The sequence below is a fragment of the Callorhinchus milii genome, unplaced genomic scaffold, assembly GCF_018977255.1.
Source record: "Callorhinchus milii isolate IMCB2004 unplaced genomic scaffold, IMCB_Cmil_1.0 Scaffold13, whole genome shotgun sequence".
In the NCBI taxonomy this organism is placed as follows: Eukaryota; Metazoa; Chordata; class Chondrichthyes; order Chimaeriformes; family Callorhinchidae; genus Callorhinchus; species Callorhinchus milii.
The window spans coordinates 6086681-6107086 of record NW_024704754.1 but is presented as its reverse complement, the minus strand read 5'-3'; the positions used below and the strand labels follow the sequence as shown (position 1 = coordinate 6107086).

General features: G+C 41.5%; 1 protein-coding gene across 1 annotated transcript; it reads right to left on the bottom strand.

Moving 5' to 3' along the window:
* Window positions 1-3946: 3946 nt before the first annotated feature.
* LOC103186465 (transcriptional activator protein Pur-alpha) lies at window positions 3947-5702 on the bottom strand. Its single transcript, XM_042340061.1, has one exon. The coding sequence runs from the start codon at window positions 5541-5543 to the stop codon at window positions 4710-4712; it is 834 nt and encodes a 277-aa protein (XP_042195995.1). The 5' UTR covers window positions 5544-5702; the 3' UTR covers window positions 3947-4709.
* Window positions 5703-20406: the final 14704 nt, after the last annotated feature.

Sequence of the window (20406 nt, the reverse complement as noted above, 5' to 3'; positions counted from 1 at the left end):
TTGTACTGTGATAAAAGAAACTATAGGAAAATCAAACTTGGATTTGTAGTTATGATTCTCTGAAGGTTAGAATAAGAGAATCACAGGTCTATGTGTAAAATTCATACAAGCAACTTGTCTCAATCAGCTTCAGTTATACAAAAGGGAGAGGGGTTGTAAAAAAGTGAAGCTTGAATGGACTGAAGACTCAATGGAAATAATCAATGTGGCGATACTAAACATAATACTACAGGCACTGTGCAGCAGGTGCCCTCAAAGGTCATTTCCAAATAACTGTCTTCAATAAGATGTCCATCGTGGCTTAGGCTATCAATACAGTGGATGCCTACAAACGTTATAAGCCTATTGGTTTAATTTCCGATGTTATGCCAAATTTGGTTCTCGGATTTCCCTTTTCTTGGATTTCCCTTTTCTGCTGCTGCAACGAAAACAAGTTAAAAATGCAGGGAAACATCACTTTCCAGCACATATAAAACATTGCAGAGTACGCAAAAGTACTAGTTTGTACCTAACTGTTGCATTTTGACAAAGACTCCTACTTTGTAGTGATAATACCTGATTAATAATAATCATAATAATCAATATGCATGTTTAACACCACTCTGGGTGAATATCTGTAATTGTAGGTAGTATATGATGTCAGATTGAGCAGGGAGTAAGAGGCACGCAAAAAGGCATTTTGCTAACTGTTTAGAAGACGGTTTTACAGTTTGGTGAAGTGTAAATGTGAAGGAATTCCACAAAAATTGATAGCTTTTTGCCATATGGGCAAAAGTTCAAAAAGAACTATCAGGTCCTTTGTCAGCTTGACAGGTTGCATTTTTTNATATCCCACTAACAGGCTGTTCCAATGTTAACAATTAAAATGATGAAGTCTATAAAATGAGTCTACAGTAAAAAATTACAAAATCTATCAACTCAACATTTAAAATTATTTTATGAAGTTTAGTGCTATGTTTTGCATTGGATAATTATAAAACTGTACCCAACAGTAAATGCTTTTAAAGTGTATACATTCAGCAAGCGTCGTTGTTGCAGCATTTTGGTATTGTTTTGGGGAAATAAATCACCAGAAAAGTGTGTTCCAACAAATCAGTCCACTACCAAAGATTCTCAAAAGGAATTTATTAGGACTGTGAAAATACAACAAAAAAATTCTAAAACGTCTAAAAGTAACTTCATTTCTGACAATCAAAAATTAAATCAGCACCATGCTTAATTGATATTAAATGGCAGTAAATCAGTAATAAATATTTTAGGAAAAAAGTTTCAAAACAGACTGGAAAGATAATGATATCACATTTTGACATTTAGCAAGTTTTACAAACAGACTTTATACGTAAAGCAAAGAATCTTACTAGCATACTATTTTTGGTTTTCTTTAATTGGTTCCTACTTTACACACTGTAAACAGTAAATTAATTCCAAATTTGATGACTTGCCAAAAATGCACTTCCTTTATGCACTACAGAACTGCTTTCTGAACAAGCATTTTTATTCAATAAAAGTGCTTTGCTTCAAAGGAGCTAGTAAAAGGTTGGAATTTACCAATTCATATTGTTTGGAACATTTGTTATAACTACTGTAATGTATATCAGTCTTGCTCGCAAAACAAAATGAGAAGAGCAAACTGGGGTGGGGGGGGTGGGGGAAAGAGTTACAAAAATACTGGAAAAAAATCCCATAGTGATTCTGTTATTGCACATCACTCATCGACTGAATTTGCTTTACAGCACCTATTGAATATGTGGCACCTTGCAAAATGGTGGCTATTAATGCAACAAACTTATGCTCTGTAACTTTTTTTTGAATAATACAGCCCAAGGCTAGCAATTTAGCTGTATTTAAAAAAATTACTGCAAAATCTAGGGTTGTGTTTTCAGATAGTTCTACTCTTAAGAGTCTACACAGATTTAGAGTTTGAGGAAAGCCATTTTGAGCCATATTGATCGTCGCTGCTTGTGTGAAAATGGCTGCATTTAAATGTTTTGTTACCATTACAATATGTTAAGGACTTCAAACTGGGTAGAATGGCTTTCAGTCAATAATATGCAAAACGGTATCAACTTGGCCTTGGTCTGATTAAAGTCTGGGTGCCTTTGAGCTGCTGCACTGCAAAGCTGCTGGCACTTGGAATAGACTGGTAAGCACACAAATTCAAAATCACGTACGTGAGTGGAGGTGGGGTAGATTTCAGATCGCTTCTCATATTAATAATTTACTCAACCATAGTTTGTTTATAAAAATGCAGTTGTCTATAATTTCTCTCTTCCCCCAAACTAATTTCCCACCTGTAAGGATTCTGCCAGGCAGTGAGCTAAATTGTTTTGCCCGCCGCAGAAATAGTATTGAACATCCCACGTTTCTGCAGAACTTTCAGATGTTTCTCTTATTAACTTAAAGTAGATGTTGAAAAAGAGCATTAAATTTAGCAGCCAAATCAAGATAGTTTATGTAAATTAAATGCCTATGATGCTGAATGCAATTTGATGAATATTTTAGCAAAATAACAACATCTATTTAAATATTCAGGACTTACTGCCAACACACACCAGTTTTCTGTACAGTTGCAATTGGGAGAGTGAAAGGGTTAGTGATGTTTATTCCCCAGTTTGTCACCAGAATAGTTAACACTGCTGTCAAAAGTTGTTGTACTACACAAATAGAACAGCTGTCCGATTTAAAGTAGAATTACAGTAGCACCTAGTTCCTTTTTGCAAGTGGTAAAAGGCAACTGACAGGGCAATTACTAGCAATGCCTGTTAAACTGAACATTATAAAAATACAAAAAAAAACTATGCATCAAATGTTACAATGAAACCACTTAATGGAGCACAACATAGTAATTGTTTTTGAATCTTGGAAATCCTCTACAATGGTAGATGAAAAAAACCTCTATAAAGTTTCACAACAATCAAGAAATATCCACAATAAGTGGCTGAACTGTTTCACTGAATTATGGACTACAGGTGTCTAACTGTAATATTTAATAGCCTTTAGATATGCCACAATTTACTGTACAAAAAATTGTATATAGAGTTAAAATTATTACTTTATGTACTGTTTGACTGATTCAAATTACGTCAGCCAGGAATTGTTCATACGCATTTTCAAAGAATAAAGCAACCCTTGCTTTACTTGCCACAGAAATGTTCTGAAAACTTCACCACGATAGTTGTAGAATTCTTACACAAATCATGCAAGAGCCAAATACTATAAACTATAACCACAAAGAAATTATCTCTATTCTCCCAAATGACAAGGTCAAAACTTAGCAAAGAGCCACAGAACAGCTTTTGGGAAAGCCCAGAAATAACAAGACACTTTTGAGTGATTTGAAAAAAAGTAAACTAAAATACATGGAACACTTCCAACTTGCCAGCAACAGATAATCCACATGAGTCACTAGTAGCCAGTAAGACATGTACCAAAATATTCAAAACACTTTAATACAGGTTGTACTACAAAAGGAAAAAAAATAAACCAAATGATGGGTAACGTGTTAATACTGTAATTCTATAAATATAAAGTGCAGAGTAGTCGGTGCCTTTAGTTTTCTAAACTGACCATATCAACCAAATGGGAAAATGTAGCCTCAAAAAGTTGGCCCCCCAAAAATGTCATTGACATGTCACTCACTTAGATTTGCACTCAACATTAACCTGACCCCTTCCCTCCACAATGCAGATAAGTGCAATTTCCTCTTCTTACAATGAACAGTAATTTAGGCAATGGCTTGCTACATGAATGCACTCACATTAAAAAGGTCCCTATCAGTTAATTGTGTACTGTCTGAGAGACTACATATGATTGACAACTAAATACATTAAAGAATACCAGTAACTAACATTCACAGTTGAGAAAAGTAAAAGCTAACTTAAAATGTGCTATTTGTTTTGTTACTCATTGGTTAACATTTGTCGGTAAAAATCAAACGACTTTGCAGTTTTCATTTAAATGCCTTTTTTAATAATTTGCTTCACGTTCACAGAAGTTTCACTGACCAAGTTTTATATGTTTAAGGTCCAGATGCAATGCATATTGTATAAAAGAGAGCACTTCTTAATAGTTTTACCTTGCATGAATAAACCTATGTACCTTTTAACTCTACAGACTTCTGCATTACATTGAACAAAGCTCAGACACACAGCATGCCTAGCCCTCATATATACACATCTCTAATCACAGGTATATAGGGTGTCAAATATACTATAACCTCCATATAATGTTTGAAATTTGGTAACAAAATGAGAAAAACTAAAAATATTATTTACGTGTTCTTCTAAAATATCTCTCATTTTGTGCTAAGTCAAATGTTAGCTCACATGAAAAGGACTCATTTCATTATAATTCAGCATATTATCTGACGATTGCAAACACTTTAATAGCTTGAACGTGTACAAAAGTCTCGGTTAATTAGGGAAATAAACACTCAGTTTCTCTTTTTTGTTTTAATCATCAAGTAGGAAACACAGTTCATAATGTTATTATTACTTAGCAGCTGCTTACGGTTTACACGGTTGATAAGTGGACGAACATCCAGCGATGGGTGGATGGATGGGGGTGACAAGTCAAGTCGAACTGTCAAGTTGTGGAGGTTTTATTTTGGGTGGGCGATGCTCCCTCGGAGTTAAACAGTTACAGTTTTTTTTTATACAGTAAGTGTTTTTGTTGGTTTTTTTATATAATAATAATAATTACAGCTGTAATCAGTCTTCCTCCCCATCATCGTCGCCGTGGGCTTCTTCCTCGTCCTCCTGCTGCTGTTGCTGCTCACACCTTTTCTCCCGGATCTTCTTCATCTCCTCGGCGTATTTACTGAAAGTGTGGCCGAACTTGGCCCACACTTTGTAAGGTATCGTGATGGAGTTGCGGTAGGAAGGCTTCACCTCGCTCACCCGCATGAACACGCCGTATTTATTGGAGCCCACGTCAAAGAAAAACCGCTTGTTGTCCACAGTCAGAGACGTGCCTTCGGGCAGCTCTGCCGGCTCCTCCTCCACGCCGTAGTCGTCGATGAGCTTGGCCAGAGCGTCGCGGAACTCGATCAGGCCCTGAGCGGGCAGAGCGATGGTCTGACCCTGCGACGCCAGCCCGTGGCCCCGGTTTACCGTCTGGCGGACCCGCAGGAAGCGGCCGCGCTGGTTCTCCTTCAAGTCCATGTAGTACTTGCGGTTTTCCCGCACGAGAAACTCGCTCTTCAGCGCCCGCCGGGGCTCGTCCGACGCCTGCAGGTCGGGGTGGCTGGGCCCCAACTGCGCGTAGTGCTCGATGAAGTCGCCCAGGTAGTCGCGGAACTCCACGGCCACCGACATGGACAGAGTCAGGCGGCTCTTGTTGCCGCCCGCCCCCACCTCGGCGATCTTCAGGAAGCGGCCTTTGGCGTTCTGCTTGACGTCCAGGTAGAAGCGCTTGTTCTGGATGTCCACCCGCTTGGACGCCAGCTCCTGCGTCTCCTGCTGCAGCTGCTGCTGCTGCTGCTGGTGCTGCTGGGAGCCGGAGCCGGCCGCCCCTTGCTCGCTGCCGCTGTCCCTATCCGCCATGTTGGTCGCCTTTCCTTGCCTTCCCTTCCCTTCCCACACTCTCTCTCTCTCTCTCTCTCGCTGCCTCACTCCGCTCGCGCTCCGGCCCCGGCTCTTCCCCCTCTTCTCGCGATATCTCGGCCCCGGCGGCGGCTCCCACTCAGACCACAGGGGGACGATGAGACATTCCGTGACGACGCCGGCTGTTGGTCGGGCCACCGCATTGGTGCACGCAAGGCGGACGCTGATTGGCTGCCCGGCTTGCAGACCACGGCATTCCGTGACGGCGCGCGCCATTGGCCAATCCGCGCGCGCGAGCAGGCACGCTGGTTGGCCGACTCAGTCCGCGCCAGCCAATCACCGCCGACCTGTCAGGCGCCACTCCGGGAGGCAGAGAGGCGACAGGATTCTGTTACGACGATCGCCACTGGCCGAGCCCCCGCATGCTCCAGCCAATCAGCGTCCGCTTTGCATGCGCCGCTCAGCCCTTCTTTGCAGGAGAACAGCTGATGATGTCTTGTGTGTCTGCCCTGGAAGCCCTGCAAAAGTGATGTGGGGGGTGGGGGGTGCAAACCTTTTTTTTTATTTGTAACCCCTTCTTTCTCTCAGTCTCTCCCCCTTCCAACTCTCCTTTTTTTTTGCTCACCTGTATGTTTATTCTCTCTGTCCCTCCCCTTTTGCCTCTCCTTTCTTTCCCTCTTTGCAATTTTTTGGAACAAAATGCTAATTTGGACTGTTATTTTTTTGCCCCCCCCACCCCCCCCCAAAAAAAAACGTTACATTTTAATGTGTTCATTTTTGTGGGGGGTTTTAAAAATGGTAATAATAATTTCGCAGCTTTTGTTAAACCATCAATTTGACCATTAACTATAAATACGTGATCACAATTGTCACACGTTATGTGCAAAAACCTTATTTTGAAACATATACATAATTGCAACTAATAACTAAAATGGCTGCATTTTCCCTTCTAATCACAGAATATAGATTATTGACGGTTTATACGTTAATAAACCATCCAGACCAAACCGACTTTGCCTGTCCACTACAGTATTTCATTTTGAATTCGAAACATTACCCCATTGAGGTAAAATGCACTAAAAAAAATCAACAACACCGCAAATTGCCCGTGAAAACTTACCTAAATATATTGTTTAAGCGTCATAAAATGCATCGTACCTTTTTGCAGCATTTAACTTGCTTTAATCTCACCGACTCTGGCTCCATTTAAGTGGGGAGCGATACAGTCGCCACTCTTGTGTTGCTATATTTTATTTTTGTAAATGAATTGAAAGCAGCATCTCTCTTGCAATGAAACATCATTAAAAAAATAATTTGGCATTTTAGGTGAAACTTTTATCGTGAAAGAATGGTTTATCTCATTGTGTTGTTAATGTTATTCTCTGAATATTGCCGTCAAAGCATATCTCAGTTTTGTATCCTTCCAATGTTGTACCTTTCCACAGTTACTTATATAATATGCATTATTGTATAGAAGTAGAAAGGAAAACTGTGGACGTATTCTTGGCCTTAACTTCCAACACATAAATATTTAATATGATCACCAAAAAATTAACATTTGGAGCTCTTAAACAGACAGACAACTACAACTTGCTTTGATATAGCGCCTGTTACTAAGTTTAGGGTAATATCTCGAAATGCTTGACTGACACAACGCCAGTTGCAAATAGGGTGAAGGAGGGAATAAGGTAGAAGAGGAAAGTTAATTAGAGAAGTAAAAATAAAAGTTAATTAGAGGCTGTGGCTGGGATTCTACGAGAATTTAGTTGTGTGTTTGCTGATCTGTCATAACTATCATAGAGCTCTCCAGGATGCAAACCGCTGAAATATCAATATTTATATGCCAACATTGTTTAATAATAACAATAATAATCTTTGCGTTAGATATAGCGCCTTATCAAGACTTCGAGACGCCTCAAAGCGCTTCACAGAATATACTGCAAAGTATATTGACTGTATATTTGTGGGCGAAAGGCGGCAGCCAATTGCGCACAGCAATGTCCCACAAACAATCGTGAGTTGAGTGACCAAATTATTACTATTATTTGATTATTTTTGAAGGGATTATTACCCCCGTAAATTTGATCAACAACTGGCAAAAAAAANCCTTCATCTTCTTGGTTCAAATGTGTATTATATGTTAGGAAAGCACTGTTCTCTGCAACATTCGTGATTCATACATTGAAATCAATGCCCCTTTTCCACGAAACCCTCGCGGAAGTTGCTTTAAAAAGTTATTAAGAAGTTGATAACAAATTAGTAATGAGTTAATAACAAGTTAACAAGGTGAGTTATCTGATTTTCTCTGCCGGAGATTAAGACTAGACGTTACTTGGAGTCGGGGAGTGGTATTAAAAGGCAACACTAAATGGATTAGTATCTGCAAAAGAAAATTCATCCATAGGGGAAATTGGTTGAGGAATGGGAACCTCGTTAGGAGTTGTCAACCATCACTTCTTATTCCAAAGGAAAAAAAAGTTGCACAGAACTTGGTTTGTGTTTGGTTACCACTGTCTGAAGCCTTAACCCCCCCCCCCCCCCCCCACCCCCCACCCCAAGTTGATTTGGTTAATTGGGCATTGATACGTTCGAGAAGAATGCATTGCAATCAATTTCTTACGTTTTATGTTGGTTGTAAAGGGCCAGAACTGTGGCAGTTCAGACAATGACAAGTAGTTTGCACACTTTTCGATGAAATATTTTCTCATATTAAAACTCAAAAACATATCTGTAACTAACGTCGGGCCTTTAATATCTTTAAATATATTTATATATTTAATAACAAGTTGCGTTGTGTAAGTTCGCACTGTGTGAACCAATACTCTTTACCCCCAATGGAAACTGATTAGTGTTTAATGCGAAAAATAAAAATAAAAATGTGTGTTTTGAGAATGTCAAACCTCGCAGTTTATTATGTAACAAGTCCAATTAATACAGACTCAGTTATATGTGTCATCTTTCCTTAAAATAATCGGATACGAATCCACTCAGACGAGCGAGGCACAAAGTCAACGCAATTATTTTATATTATATTATTTATCTGGAGGAACTCGCGCTTTACCTTTTACTTAAAATAAATTATTTTGTTTTTATTTGCTTGAAATTAGACCGAACTTTAAATGCCTTGAAGTTGATTTGCTAAAGGGTGGTTTGGTGTCTAATAAATAAATTAATTGCTTTACCTTTTAATGTAAAAGTCATGGACACGTTGAATGAACCGCCTTTAACTTTGACATAACTTTGGATACCATCCAAAGTCAATGGATGGAATCTACCAGTCACATGTTAATTTGTAAGCCCTTTCGCAAGCTTAGTTAGCGAATCGTTAAATTGTTGGATTCTGCCTCCATCCAGACTTTATAAGGAACCAACCATGGATCATGGCACCAACCATCAAATAGGTTAAGACAAACGTTATTATTATTATTATGATATATTATTTATTATATTATTAATATCATCAACATTCGCACTTTTGGAAACTTTTTGATAAACTTAACCATTGGTCCTAAGGTGCCAATGCAATTTACAATTAAGTAATTCATTGATTTAATATTGATCCTGTGTGTAAAATATATATATATATATATATATGTCAGTGAGAAAAGTATATCTCAAATGTTTCCTGAATCAGTGACGGGAATGGAGTGTTTGCCTTCGTTATAGACATTGGGACCCAGTTATATTCCCCAAAAGAAACTACAAACCAAATGCTCACCTAAAACACCTCGGGATTCCGAAAGGCAACGCCATAAAGTGAGGTGCGTTGAGCTCGAGGTTAGTAATCAATGTAAAAGTTGTGTCATTTGTACCTGAGGAAGATAGGCATTGCTCATGGGGTCACGAGAGGGTTAATGTTGTACCACAGTCGCTGTATAAGCGTTTCAACAGTAACTTTGCCTTCGTGTTGGTCACTTCTCACCGTTTTAGCAAAGATGTCTTTGACATTTATATTCCTGCGACAATATTTTATCTTGTAAGTAAGTTTGTGTGTGTGTGTCGTTGATTTCACATCCACTACACGTTAAAACGTACCAGATAACTGCTGTCGGTTTTAATCGGATATATGGATATATACGGTATATATCATATATATAGTACATAATATATTATATTATATATATATATATACAGTTCATGATCTTAATTCAACAAGCGATAATATTTTCAGAATAGATCGCAAGAACTCAGGTCAAAAAAATGCAGAACATTCCTTCCTGATGCATAAACCAGCTTTAAAAATATAATGTACCCCCCACCCCCCACACCCCCTCCCCACCCACTCCCCCCCCACCAATAGATATTGAGTGAGAGTCCCCAAAGAGATCGCCCTCTGTGTCTGACTGGAATACGGTTTTATTCAATAAAATCCAAAGCACACAGTAGGTTCGTTTTGATTCCCCCCATCACCACCGCCCAAAACATGGTCCAATGCCTTTTAATTAATGTAATGTATGTCGAGGGTTGAATTTTATCATCTGAATGTGTCAATTTTCTATAAATAAGTCTCTCCAATGCACAGAGCTCCCAAACAGCCCGTTATCTCTCTCTCTCTCTCACACTCTCACACACTCTCTCTCTCTCAGTCTCTCCTCTCTCTCTCTCAGTCTCTGTCTGACTCCCCGGGGAGTGTGTGTCAGTGTCTGTGTCACTCCCCGGTGTGTGATGACAATTGGGGGTAAAAATGAGGGTTAAAAATATAACAAAACACTTTGTGATTTTGCGCCAATTGAGAGTGTCCGTCCAATAAGAATAACATTCCTTTCGAGTTCGTAAACCGTCTGTGTAACTTTGGGGACTGTCTTCCTGGGGGGAGGGAGGAGGGGGGGAGAGAGGAGAGGGGGGAGGGGGGGATCTGGTATTTTCCATCACCTTGACATGTATGTGTGGATGGAGGGAGCTGTGTGTGTGATGGAGACTTGACTTGCGCTACAGTAGAGGAAAGACAATGGGATAATAACGAAAGGTGAGCACACGCCGCAATAGCGAGGGAAGCCGAGGGCAATGTGCAAAATGAGCAGCTTTTGTACACTGCAGCCACCAAACTGCCCCTCAGCAAAGCAACTTCAAGGCCTTTAAAGTTTGGTCTAATTTCAAGCAAAAAAAAAATCAAACGACATCACTGATTTGAATTAAAATATTCCCCCAGAACTTTGGTTTATTTTACGTTTGCTCTCTGCAATTTCCACTACTCTGTTATTATTATTTTACCAAACTCCCCAGCGCAGGGGAATGATTCAAATCGCCTTTCTTCGAGAAAAGCAAAATTCAGTTAATTTTGTTCAACAAATTCAACAAACTTACTTGCACTCACTCACTTCCCAAATACATCATTTTACTTTTTTTTCCTTAAAGGAAAGGTTGTCACGTAAGTTCTTAAAATGCATAAGATTAATTTCTCGCCCCTTTTGCTTACCCACTATTAATGCAACGTTAATGTAACGTAATATAGAAAAATAGTACCCAATGTTATTGTCTTTGCTTTTTTTTATTTACTAATTTACTGACAACTTTGCAGCATTGAATATTTAAGCTGTTGGTTTAATCTGTCGAGGTAGGAAGCAGTCAGTTTAATGAGCCAATGATGCGGCAACTTAAGGGGAAAACAAGTTAGTTAAAACTATTCCAAATGACTTATCTCCTAGATATTCTTCAGTGAGTATTTTAGTCCGAAACTCTCAGTGAAAGGGCAGCACACATTTACTGCCATATCAAATCATTTTTATTTTTAATTAAAAAAAGTTGTAAAACAGAATGCAATTTAGAGTTTTTTTTAAAAAAAATTGATTCCAGGAATATTTATTGATTCTTTTTAGGGTAAGACGTTAAAATTGTCTTAGGACAAGACAACATTACAAAATATTATAACATTATAACATGTATTTGTGTTACGAGGAGGACAGTTTTGCAACAGCTCCTTAAACCCCTCTCCCTGGAGTTAGCCTTAGAAAAACTGCAGTATTATTGACATGCAAACCCAAATATATTTCAGGATAGGATACAGAGTACAGAGAGAGGGGGAGAGAGGAGGAAAAAAAGGTAACATAGAAAATATACCCTTACCCTACAGCTTCTCAGCTGACAGACTGTGCAATGTAGGTGTCATTACCTGCTTGACTGTGCCTCACTGTGAGCATGTATGTAGATGTGTGTGTGTCTGTGTCTATGTGTGTGTGTGTCTATCCATGAGCATGTGAGTCTGTGTGTGTGTCTATGTGTGTGTGTGTGTGTGTTTTTGCAAGGCCTGGCCAGACTGCTGGCACATTAGCACAGACGATGGGGAGAGAAACAGAGAGAGAGACTGTGCTCATGAAATGACATTCGCCCCTGACGTCCAAAGCGGTTCCTGCGGTACGTGTGCAGTGCAGTGACGCTACACACACAGTGTGTTTCCCCCGGAACCCAATCCAGGGCTTCCCATCACCAGAGAGAGAGAGAGAGGGTGCAATGAGCTGAGGGTTCAGTGAATGCATTGCAAAGGGGGGAAACTCCACCATCGCTGCCCTCCCTCTTCTGAGCAATGCCACCCTTCTCCCCTTCCTTCCTTCCTTCCTTCCTCTCCTCCCCAAGAAAGGATGCAAAACCAACGCAAATTGCACTGAAATCTGTCTGTGCTGCTTTGCGACGTGTCTGGTGCTTGCACTTCCAAACCCCGCAGTGAGTGTGTGAGAGAGAGAGAGAGAGAGGGGGAGGGAGAGGCTTGGTAATATTAACCAGTAATAATAATAATAATAATAATCCTTGCATTTGATATAGAACTTCACAGAATAAACTGTAACTAATAATAATATTAATCCTTGCATTTGATATAGTGGCTTATCATGTTGTCGAGACGTCTGAAAGCGCTTCATAGAATATACTGTAAAGTGTAGCGACTGTGTGTTTTGTGGGTGAAACCCGGCAGCCAGTTGCGCACAGCAGTGTCCCACAAACAGTCGTGGATTGAGTGACCGCATTATTATTATATTGTAATATTTAGATTATTTCCAAAGATTGTTTAACGGTCCACATAATGTAATATTTGAAATCCTTCGACGAGTGGATTGACTGTATATTTTGTGGGTAAAGCGTAGCAGCCAATTGCGCACAGCAGTGTACCACAAACAGTGCAATTGAGTGACCAAATTATTATTACTTAATTTTTTTTAAGGGATTATTACCCCCGAAAAGCAATCCACCAATTGATTAACAACCAGGTTCCTACTTACTGCTAGGTAAACAAAGGTGTATGAAGTAAGGAAACTTGCCTAACGTTTCACCCTGCCCAGGAAGTGAACCAAGGTCCTCTCCCTTGTGAGGCAGGTGCTCTAGCCAATATGCTACAGGACTTCACAGAGAATGTACAATACAAAAATCTCTCAAAAGACTTATTGTAAAGTAACATAGAGTCCGATGTAGAATTCATCCTTTGGAAATGCTGGACTACTTATTCTGGTTATGGAGTTGGGTTTACAGTATATTCTGTGAAGCACTTTGAGATATCTCAAAGTCGTGAAAAGGCGTTATGTCAAATGCAAGGATTATTATTATGCTATTATCATTTTGTGTTTGTATTATTATTTTCCGTCTAGCAGTGCCATTCCAGAAGAGAGATCCTGGAACCCATCTGTTGCACGGTGGACTAGTAAACATCTGCCTGTGATCTGTAATTTATCATAAGGATAAATGAAAAAGACATTATCACTTCATTAAGCCGTTTTTGGGCAGACGCAGTTCTGGAACAGGTTGGGAATAAATAGCTCTGAAGAAAGCAATCTTCATTCTCTTCCTGCCATGTTAGCTGTAGCAGATGGCGTCACAGCCACTGCAGAGTGAATTTTTTTGAAGTTTAAAAAAAATCATCACGTTATCATTGTAACTTCTCATCATTCTCTTTTATAAAGAAGATACTTGTCTGTGAAGTGCATGTTTTTGGTGTTGCCTTGTAGCTAAGACAACGTTGATCAATTACATTTGTGTATATGTGTGTGAGTGTATGTGTGAGTGTGTGTTTGTATGTGTGGGGACATCTGTGACTGTGTGCGCGCGTGTGTGTATCTTGTGTGGGTGTGTCTTTATATGTGAGTATGTATATGTGTGTGTCTATGTATGAATGTGTGTGAATGCATATGAGTGTGTGTATGTGAGTGTGTAAGTATCTATGGGTGTGTGTTTTTAAACCTCCCATCAATCATTAAGCTTCCCATCTTTCCAGACTATCACAACAAGAAGGAGGCTCTCCTGATTGGTTCCCATAAGCCCCTCCACACCTCAGGCACTGACAGCATCACCATCGTGGAGTCCTGTAGCTCAGTGGTTAGAGCACTCGCTTTGCAAGTGAGAGACCTGAGTTCAATTCCAGGCAGAGGGCGAAACCTTGGGCAAGTTTCCTTACTCCACACAGAGCCTAATAATAATCCCTCCAAAAAAAAAAACAATAATTAAATTGGTCATTTTCAATCTACGACTGTTTGTGGGACATTGCTGTGCGCAATTGGCTGCCGCGTTCGCCCACAAATATACAGTCAATTCACTTTAAGGTGTGTTCTGTGAAGCGCTTTGGGATGTCCTCCCGACGTGAAAAGCGCTATATCAAATGCAAGGATTATTATTATTATTATCCATAGTTGCACATTCCAGTTTGCTAAGCCAGTCTGGAACCTTGGCGTCTTATTTGACCCTCAACTATCCTTTCTACCCCACATCTGCACCATGACCCGCTCTGCACTCCCCCACAACATCGCCCGGCTCCGCCACTGCCTCACACCGGTGGCCATTGAAACCCTCATACATGCTTTCATTACGTCCTGGCTTGACTATGCAAACTCCTTGCTTGTTGGCCTCCCCAACTCCTCCCTCCATAGGCTGCAGATCATCCAGAACTCTGCAGCCTGCGTCCTCTCCCGCACCAGGCTCCATGACCCTCTCACCCCCATCCTCGCCTGATTCCACTGGTTTCTCATCACAGCTCAAGATCCTGGTCTTCACCTTCAAAGCCCTTCCAGGGTCTTGCTCCCCCCTACCGCTGTGACCTCCTAACCTCCTACCATCCAGCTCGCTCCCTCCGCTCAGCGGGCTTCAGCCTGCTTCATGTCCCCTGCCACACTCGCCCCACTATTGGCGGGCAGGCCTTCTGCCATTCTGCCTCCACCCTCTGGAACTCCATCCTGCAGTCCCTCCACATCGCCTCCTCCCTTGCCTCCTTCAAGACCCATCTTAAGACCCTCTTCGACTGTGCTTTTGATCTCCTTGCTTCAACCCCGGCCTCTACCCACCCCGATCCCGACCCCCAGCTCGGGTCCGAAACTCTGACTGTCCAGCGCCTTGGGACGTCTTATACAAATGTAATTTTGTTGTTGTTGTTCTATCAATAAATGATAACTTGTTTCTCCCCTCAGATACAGCGAGCTGTCCCTCTGCCAAGAACAGTATAAAAAAAGACCATGGTAATATTTTAATCTGGAAAAAAATGGCAAAAAAATTTACATTGAATAAAGTATACAACATAGTTTTTACAAGTCCTGCAATCAACAGGAAAATATGAAGAAGGATAGCGAGGGCTTAGGTAAGCAGGCTGCTTCCCTCCAGGGAGAGAGAGAGAGAGAGAGTGTGCATTCCCTTCCAATATGTAAGAATTTGCATGTTTAGATGGTTTACTTGGTTTACTCTTAAGCACAGTGATGATGTGTCAGACACTCACTTGGTTTACCCCCAAAAAAGATGAAATGGGAGATGACAGAGCAATTGAACACCATCACTGTCACTGTAATTAACCAGGAAACTCTTTTACATAATCCACAATATTGTCTTTTCACCAGAAACAGAGGAATCCTGGAATTTTAATGGTGTAAAATGAAACCCTTGTAACTCAGGTTTGCTTCTCAATAGTGACCCCTTTTGGCCGTCCAGCAGAATTGCATTTCATGTGTTGAGTTAATTATAAACTGAGTTTTCAAAGAATAATACTGTCATTAAAATTGTAATGTCTCTTATTGCAGCTCTCATTCAGACTTTATGGGTCTGGAATATTTTTTGCATTGCTCACAGATTATTTGCCTACATAATGACATTGTCATTGCACTTTACAGTATATCCTGTGAAGAGGTAAATGTAAGGATACCCAGTCATTTCACTTTTATTATTATAAGCCATTGAAGCGCAGGTTAAATGTCTCATTCAATTGCTGGCATCCCTGGCAATGCAACGCTCCTCTCAAACAAATACTCTATGGCACTTGATGGTGTGTGTGGAGTGGAGGGGGCGGGGAATTTGTCAACCAGAATCTGATACCATGGATCCCCATAAACATAGTGGTTAGCGTGCTCACGTCGCAAGCAAGAAGACGCAGCTTTGATTTGATTTCCTGGCGGGGCAAAACTTTAGTCAAGTTTCCTTACTTCACATATCTCTGTTTACCTAGTAGCAAGTAGGAACTTGATTGTTAGTCGATTAGTGCATCACTTTCCGGGGGTAATAATCCCTCAGAAATAATAAATAATTTGGTTACTCAATCCATGATTGTTTGTGGGACACTGCTGTGCGCAATTGACTGCCACATTTCGCCCACAAAATACACAGTCAATTCACTTTACAGTATATTCTTTGAAGCGCTTTGAGACATCTCAGCGAAATGATAAGGAGCTGTATCAAATGCACGGATTATTATATCTGTAGAGGAAAGGAGATGAGGTTTGTTTGATCAGTTTTGGGTTCGGGTGACTTCATGCAGATCTTGACCCTCTTAAATGAACTTGTAGCGGGGGGTGTGTGGGGGGTGGGGGGCTGGGGCGGGGGGAGCATCTTCAAAATTAAGGCTGCATTGCCAAATTTGCCAAATTCTGGGTGCTCAGAAAGGCGAAGGAAATCAAGACCTGAGGTGGAATTTCTATTTCCCGTGTAGCTAAATCTAGGCTTACCTGTAGATTGACTGTTTGGTTGGTAGTTGGTATCAATAATAAAAATAATAATAATTATTGCATTTGATATAGTGCCACATCACATCTTCTAAACCAAGATACATGAACAGAGCTGAAGGGGGAGCAGGGCTTTGGGGTGGGAGGGGTGGGGGGCTTTATTTGATGATAAGATAAACTTGCAGATATTATTATTATTACACTTGTGAGACATTCATCACACACACACAAAAAAACTTATCAGAGAGATTATACTTGATGGCATAAGTGAGTGAAATTGGGAGAAAATAGCGGAAACAGAGGAGATAAGGCTGACATGTCAAATGTGCCACCAATTACTTTGTTGAAAAATAGGCAGAGGTTGATTGATGGCTAGGCCTCGGCTGTCTTGTTTAAACAGACTACAATGGTGGCTGAAAGGCCAGCACTTGTAAATACACTAGCCTGCTTCAAAATGATGCTCTATTTTCGCTGCTTGTCAACTCTGTCTGTGAGGAAAATTAAACTAGCAATTGAGATGAAGCTGATGTTTTAATTCAGTATTTCACTCATACGCACGAGCCTTTGCCAAGTGCTCAGCTTCATTCACTGCTGGGGTGGGGGGGAAGCATCTCAGTGGGGGCGAGGGGAGGAGATGTCATTGCTTTTCCTCTATTGAGGTTCACGCTTCATGTCATATAATAATAATCCTTGTATTTGATATAGTGCCTTATCATGTTGTTGAGACGTCTCAAATCGCTTCACAGAATATACTATAAAGTGGATTGAGTGTGGGTGTATTTTGTGGATGGAACGCAGCAGCCAATTGTGTACAGCAGCGCCCCACAAACAGTCATGGATTGAGTGACCACATTTTTCCTCGGAAGGATTATTACCCCAGGAAAGTGATCCATCAATTGACTACTTGCTGCTGGGTAAGCAGAGGAATGTGAAGTAAGGAAAGTTGCCTCACGGTTTTGCCCGGCCCGGGTATCAAACCTGGGTCCTCTTGCTTGTGAGACAAGTGCTCTAACAAATACTCATAATCGCCCATCACCTGCAACCTTGTTGATGGACGTTAAACACAACTATGGAACAGAAAGAAAAATAATAATATTACTTGCATTTTGATACAGCACCTTTCACGTCGGGAGATGACTAAAAGCGCTTCACAGGATTTATTGATTTAGTGTAGTGAATGTGCATTTTGTAGGTAAACATGGCAGCTAAGTTGCATATAGCAATGTCCCACAAAGAGGCATGGAGTGAATGATCAATGTTGTGTGGCCAGGACACCGGGGAGAAACTCCTTTCTCTTTTTGAGTGTTGACACAGGAATTTTAATGTCCACCTCAACCTCAGTTTAATGTCTCATTCGAAAGACGGCACTTCCGATAATGCAGTGCTCCCCCAGCAATTTGCTGAACTGTCAGCCTAGACCATGTGAGTTTGGACACAAGTTTTAGTAAAATTACATGTAGATGCTTTTTTCACAAGTGGGTAACTTACATTTCTTTCCATCTTTGAACCTCTGTGATTTATTGTCCTCTTGTTTTATCTAATTTGAAAACTTGGCATTTCCTTTTGCTAGCTTTTCTCTGAGGGACAGGTTCTGCTCTCAGTCTACCCTTTACATTAGCAGCAAATGTCTCTGGCTTAAAATAAAATAAGTGGGGTCGAAAACTGCTTGTGCAAAAGGTAAACAAATCTTACACTAATAACAACTTGCATTCATGCTGTGCTGGTCATGTAAAAAGAAGCATTTCAAAGGACTTTACAAATTATGATTGATTAGAAATGAAAGTGAACATTGTCATTGTAAAGGCAAATGCAGCAGCTAATTTGATGTGGAGTCCTGTAGCATAATGATCAGTGCATTTGCCTTGCAAGCGAGAAGACCTGGGTTTGATTACTAGGCAGGGCGAAACCTTAGGCAAGTTTCCTTACTCCACATGCCTCTGATTACCTAGCAGCAAGTAGGAACCCGGCTGTTAGTCGAGTGGCGGATCGCTTTCTTCGGATGATAATCCCTTCAATTTTTTAAAAAAATAATAATTTGGTCACTCAGTCCAGGACTATTTGTGGGGCACTGCTGTGCACAATTGTCCTCTTCGTTTCGCCCATAAAAATACAGTCAGTCCAGTTTACAATATATTCTGTGAAGTGCTTTGAGACTTCTCAACGACGTGATAAGGCGCTATATCAAATGCAGCATTATTATTATTATTATTTCCAGAAGTAATAATGAGAGGAGCAGCAAAATTATTTGAAACTCACGGTTTAGGAGTCACCATGGTACACAAGTCACCTCCGCTCCCTTAAAGCACAGGTGCATGCGGCTGAACGCACCTGACTTAAATGGAACCTAACTGTCCATTGGCAGATCTGGCTGGACCTTATCAAATCTTACTGCTCTGACCTCGCCTCCGCCAAATCGTCGTTTTACTCCAAGACAATCTTGGAGGCCAAGGACAACCCCAGGTTCCTCTTCTTTATCACTAATCGGTTCCTCCGCCCACCCTCTAACACCTCGCTCATCCTCACCTCCAATGCCAACTGCGAGGCAATGCTGGTTTTCCTCGAATCCAAAATTGATGGGATCTGCCCAGCTGCCTCTGCCCTTCCGTCTACTACCCCTCCCCCATCTCCCCCTCCCACCCCAGCCCCTACCCATCCCTCCCTCCACACATTCAAACTTGTCGCCCATTCTCTATATCACCACTATAACCTACATGAAACCAACCACCAGCTCCCTCGACCCCATCCCTACCCCTCTCCTTACCTCCCAGCTCCACCTCCTTGCCCCTCTACTCATTGTCAACCTCTCCCTGTCCACTGGTACCATTCCCACCCTTTTAAAAACGGCCGTCATCACTCCTATCCTTAAAAACCCCTCCCTGGACGCATTCCTGTTCTCAAACTACTGCCCCATCTCCAACCTACCTTTCCTCTTCAAGGTCCTGGAACGAGTCGTTGCTTCGCTTCTTCCTCTCCTGCCACTCCTTTCACGAACCCCTCCAATCAGGTTTCTGTGCCCACAGCACAGAAACAGCCCTGGTCAAAGTGATAAATGATATTCTGTCCATCTTCAACCAGGGCTCCCTCTGCCTCCTCATTCTCCTTGACCTGTCTGCTGCCTTCGACACCGTTGACCACTCTATCCTCATCCGCTGCCTCTCCTCTCACCCCAACCTTCACGGCTCTGTCCTTGACTGGTTCAGATTGTACCTTTCATACTGCCTCCACTTCATCTCCACATACGGTTTCTCCTCTAGCCATCGTACTGTCTCGTGCGGCGTTCCTCAGGACTCTGTCCTTGTCCCCTACTTTTCAACATCTATATGTTCCCTCTTGGTGACATCATCCGCAGACATGGGGTCAACTTCCACATGTATGTAGATGACACCCAACTATACCTCTCTGCCTCCACCCTCGACTCCAGGACCACTGCTGTCCTGACAGAATATGTGTCAGACATCAAGTCCTGGATGAGAGCTAACTTTCTTAAGTTGAATGTCAACAAGACCGAGGTTCTCCTGATTGGCTTCCATCAGCGCTTCCTCACCTCAGGCGCTGACAGCATCACCATCCATGGTTGCACACTTCACCTTTCTGAACCAGTCCAGATCCTTGGAGTTTTGTTTGACCCTCAACTATCCTTTCTACCCCACATCCGTGCCGTGACCTGCTCTGCCTTCTCCCAACTCCGACTCCACCACCGTTTCACACCGCAGGCCGCCGATAGCCTCATACCTGCTTTCTTCACATTGAGACTTGATTATGCAAACTCCTGGCTGTCATCTAGATCATTCAGAACTCTGTAGCCCGTGTCCTCTCCTGCACCAAACTCCGCGACCCTATCACCCCCATCCTCGCCCGACTCTACTGGCTTCCCATTACTCAGAGGATACAGTTCAAGATCCTGGTCTTCACCTTCAAAGCCCTCTATGGCCTTGCTCCCCCCCTACCTCTGTGACCTCCTTACCTCCTCC